This window comes from Cebus imitator, unplaced genomic scaffold (assembly GCF_001604975.1).
Source record: "Cebus imitator isolate Cc_AM_T3 unplaced genomic scaffold, Cebus_imitator-1.0 Scaffold616, whole genome shotgun sequence".
NCBI classification, from domain to species: Eukaryota; Metazoa; Chordata; class Mammalia; order Primates; family Cebidae; genus Cebus; species Cebus imitator.
The window spans coordinates 174211-178567 of record NW_016107931.1 but is presented as its reverse complement, the minus strand read 5'-3'; the positions used below and the strand labels follow the sequence as shown (position 1 = coordinate 178567).

Sequence of the window (4357 nt, the reverse complement as noted above, 5' to 3'; positions counted from 1 at the left end):
TGTAGTTTTTTTTTTTTTTAATGTGGATATATTGCATACTGGTGAAGTCTGGGCTTTTAGTGTAACCATCATCTAAATAATATACATTGCACCTACTAAGTAATTTCTCATCCCTCACCCCTCTCCCACCCTTCTGAGTCTCCAATTTGCAACTGGAGATTGTACAGTTTTTTTGTGCAATTTTTTTTGAGGCAGAGTTTTATTCTTGTCTCCCAGGCTGGAGTGCAATGTCGAGATTTCAGCTCAATGTAACCTCCACCTTCCTGATTCAGATGATTCTCCTGCCTCAGCCTCTGAGTAGCTGGGATTGCAGGAAGCTGCCACCGTGTTCAACTAATTTTTGTATTTTTTTTTTTTTTTAGTACAGATGAGGTTTCACCATGTTGGCCAGGCTGGTCTTGAACTCCTGACCTCAGGTGATCCACCTGCCTCAGGCTCCAAAGTGCTGTGCAATATTTTTAACAATGAAGAAGTCTTTCTTCCATTTGAGTCACAGTCTGTCTCCTGTGACTACCAGGCACTGATTTCTGTGTCAGTCACTACACCTTGCCTGTGTGTATGTGCATGCACAATCTTAGTAGCCACCAAAATGTAAAGTGAGTGTATCCCTCGACCCTGCAGTCCCAATTCTGGAAATCTGTCCTGCAGAGCATGTAAAAATAAGTGTATAAAATACAGTGTCCAAGGACGAGGAGTTGTATCGGTACTTTCTCTGGTACTGGAATTGTTCAACCTAAACTGAGTGACCATTGAAGGGGTGCTGTAGATGGAACCTGGCAACAAGTGAGAGCAAGACCTAGACTAAGGCCGGATGCAGTGGCTCATGCCTGTAATCCCAGAGCTTTGGGAGGCTAAGGTGGGTGGATCGCCTCAGGTCAGGAGTTTGAGACCAGCCTGGCCAACATGGTAAAACCCCCGTCTTTACTAAATATACAAAAAAAATTAGCCAGGCGTGGTGGCAAGTGCCTGTAGTTCCAGCTACTTGAGAAGCTGAGGCAGGGGAAAATCCCTTGAACCTGGGAGGCAGAGATTATAGTGAGCCGAGATAGTGCCACTGCATTCCAGCCTGGGTGACAGAGCAAGACTCCCTCTCAGAAAACAAAACAAAACAAAAAACTTAGACTTGATGATTTTAGAGCTTCTTCTTCTTCTTCTCCTTTTTTTTTTTTTTTTTTGAGACAGTGTCTTGCTCTGTTGCCCAGGCTGGAGTACTGTGGCGCAATCTTGGCTCACTGCAGCCTCTGCCTTCTGAGTTCAAGTGATACTCCTGCCTCAGCCTACTGAGTAGCTGGGATTACGGGTGTGCGCCACTCTGTCTGGCTAATTTTTTGTATTTTTAGTAGAGTTGGGGTTTTGCTATGTTGGCAAGGCTGGTCTCAAACTCCTGGCCTCAAGTGATCCACCGTCCTCAGCCTCCCAAAGTGTTGAGATTACAGGCGTGAGCCACCACATTCGATCCAGGTTCTTCTAATCATAAACCCTTGAATTGTTCCGCTCCAGGATAAGAAAGCAGCAGACAGTTCTGAACTCTCTTTCAGTCACCTCCATCTCACCTGTTTCTCCTCCCCTTGGTACAGGCTGCAGAGCACCACAGAAAAGGGAATCAGAGTGAGACTGGGTTTCACAAGCCTTGTGATGTATCTGCAGCCACCTCTTCTGCTTATGCTGGGGGAGAGGGAATCCAACATGCCTCCCATGGAATGGCTAGGGCGGCTTCTCTAGACACAAGCACTGCAGGGGCTGCTGAAGGAGCAGCAGCAAAGACAGCAGGTGGCGTGGCAGGAGCGGCAACAGGCCCCAGAGCAGGTGTGGCAATAGCAGGGGCAGCAATGAGTCCTGCAACAGGCGCTGTGAGCATAGCAGCAACCAAACCTGCAGGCCCAGGCCAGGTGATCACAACGCTCGTGGGAGCAGCCATCAAAAATCCAGGAGAAAATGAATCCAGCAAGTCCATGGCAGGTGCTGCCAACATATCCTCAGATAGTGTTGACTTCGCCTTGGTGGGTGCTGCAAGCACCTCCTCGGCAGGTACTTCCACCACGATGGCGGGGGCCGCCAGTCTCTCCCAAGACAGCAGCTTGAGTACGGCATTTGCAGGCAGTATGACAACAGGCAAGTGTGTGGCAGAAAGAAATCAAGGACCAGCATTGGGACCCCTCGTGTCCACCTTGCAAAGCGAAGGCTACATGAGTGAACGCGATGGAAGCCAGAAGGTTTCCCAGCCCAGTGCTGAAGCCTGGAATGAAAAAAAGGAAAGAAGAGAAAAGAAGGACAAACGTCCCAGTAGGAAAAGTTCCCATCACCGCAAGGCAGGTGAAAGTCACCGCAAGGCGGGTGAAAGTCACGGCAAGGCAGGTGAAAGTCACGGCAGGACAGCAGGAGACAAGACCCAGAAAGCATCCTCCCACCGGTCTACATCTGGCCATAAAAACACGAGAGATGACAAAAAAGAAAAAGGGCGCAGCAAGGTAAGGGGCAAGGGACGTGGTTCCTCTCGCAAGAGCTCCAGCCACAGTTCCACCAAAAAGGAGTTGAGAACAACTCACAAATTGGGGAAGAACCGATCTGCATCTAGTACAGGAGCTTTAAGTAAGAAAGCCAGTAAAATCAGCTCTTTTTTAAGGAGCCTCAGGGCCACTGCTGGTTCAAAAACAAGAGTCACATCACACGACAGAGAGGTAGACATCGTGGCTAAGATGGTGGAGAAGCAAAACATAGAGGCCAAAGTGGAGAAAGCCCAGGAGCTGGAGGTGATCAGTGGCACTATGACATCCGAGATGACGGAGATGATCATCTTTGAAACCAAATCCATTTAAGGAGAAGCCAGGGCTACAACTACCCAGGGATCTGGGAAGTATCCCTAGAGAGCCCATCCCAGCTTTCTTTACTGGAGTTTAAATAATAAAGGAAATCATACAACCCCTAAATAAATAAAATCTCCTGTTTGAATTTTTTCTGCCCCATAGCCTGGCAGTGACTTCATAGTGGCTTCTGTGACGGTGACCACATTACAGCTTGAGACCCCAGCCTCCAGGCAGGTAGAGCCCCACCACCCACCCAGGCCCAGCAGAGCCAATGTGAGTGTTTTGCTTTGCCTCAACCTCTTTCTGCCTTTGCTTCCCCCAGACTGTCAAAGTCACAGATTAAGAGCTGGGTGCACCACCACCACGTCCCCATGCCCATTCTCTTTTCCCTGAATGCTCCTGAACATGGACATTCAGTCCAGTCCACAGACCAGGCAGAGACAGGATTCACATCCCCTCAGGGGATATTCAGGGGAGGAAGGAGCAGTGTGACAGCATTTGTAGGCAATTAGAATAGGAAATCTATGCATCTAGATTGGGAATTGGCAAACCATATTCTGAGGTCCAAATCTTGCCAGCTGCCTGGATTTGTAAATAAAGTTTTACTGGAACATAGCCAGAGCCATTCCTTTGCATATTGTCTATGGCTGCTTTCATGCTAAAATGACAGACGTGAGTAGTTGCAATGGAGACTATATGGCCCGCAGAGTCTAAAATATTATCTGGGCCTTCACAGAAAATGTGTGCTGACTCTTGATCTAGTCTTAACAAGTCTTCCTCCTAGGTGTAGCCAGTAGAGAAATTCTCACATATGCTTGCCAGTAGACAACTAGGAGAATGTTTATAGTAAAACAAATTATAATAGCAAAACCCTGGAAATCCTCAAGTGTTCATCAAACAGGAGAATTAATAAATTATGAAATAAACTACAGTACATAATCTACAACAGTGAAAATGAATAGCAGCTGTTAGAAAGGATACATTTTTTTTTTTTTTTCGAGATGGAGTCTCGGTATGTCGCCCAGGCTGAAGTGCAGTGAGGTGATCTTGATTCACTGTAACCTTGGCCTCCCAGGCTCCAGCAATTCTCGTGCCTCAGCTCACAAGTAGCTGGGATTACGGGCATGTGCCACCATGCCCAGCTAATTTTGTGTATTTTTAGTAGAGACAAGGTTTTGCCATGTTGGCCCCGCTGGTCTCAAATTCCTGACCTCAAGCAGTCCACCCTCCTTGGCCTCCCAAAGTGCTGGGATTACAGGCGTGAGCTACTGTGCCCAGCTAGCATGGATAAATCTTACATAATGTGGGATACTAAAAGTAAGTCACAAAAATATATATGATATAGTTCAATTTGTAGAACAGCTGAAAAATAAGATTCAACTATGGGATATATATTTGCTTAAAGTATAGAGAAAAACAAGGGAATGATAATCACAAAATTCAGGATATGAATGAAAAAAAGGAAAGAAGAGAAAGGGTAAAGGGAGAGATGTCTGATCTGGGAGGCACACACAAAGAGTTTCAACAGAATCGTGATTATTCCATTTCTTAAA

General features: G+C 46.6%; 1 protein-coding gene across 2 annotated transcripts in view; it reads left to right on the top strand.

Annotated features, from left to right (window-relative positions):
- The window catches only part of FAM71B (family with sequence similarity 71 member B), a 4633-nt gene extending 1706 nt beyond the window's left edge, over positions 1 to 2927 (top strand). The window contains exons 2-3 of one of the 2 annotated variants that reach the window (XM_017517091.2): positions 1578 to 2313; positions 2356 to 2927. In XM_017517091.2, coding sequence (XP_017372580.1) covers positions 1578 to 2313; positions 2356 to 2816 — 1197 coding nt within the window. In that variant the 3' untranslated portion in view covers positions 2817 to 2927. Of the gene's footprint in view, positions 1 to 1577; positions 2335 to 2355 lie in introns of both variants that reach the window. The other variant, XM_037734425.1, reaches the window with a different exon arrangement.
- The last annotated feature ends 1430 nt before the right edge of the window (positions 2928 to 4357 follow it).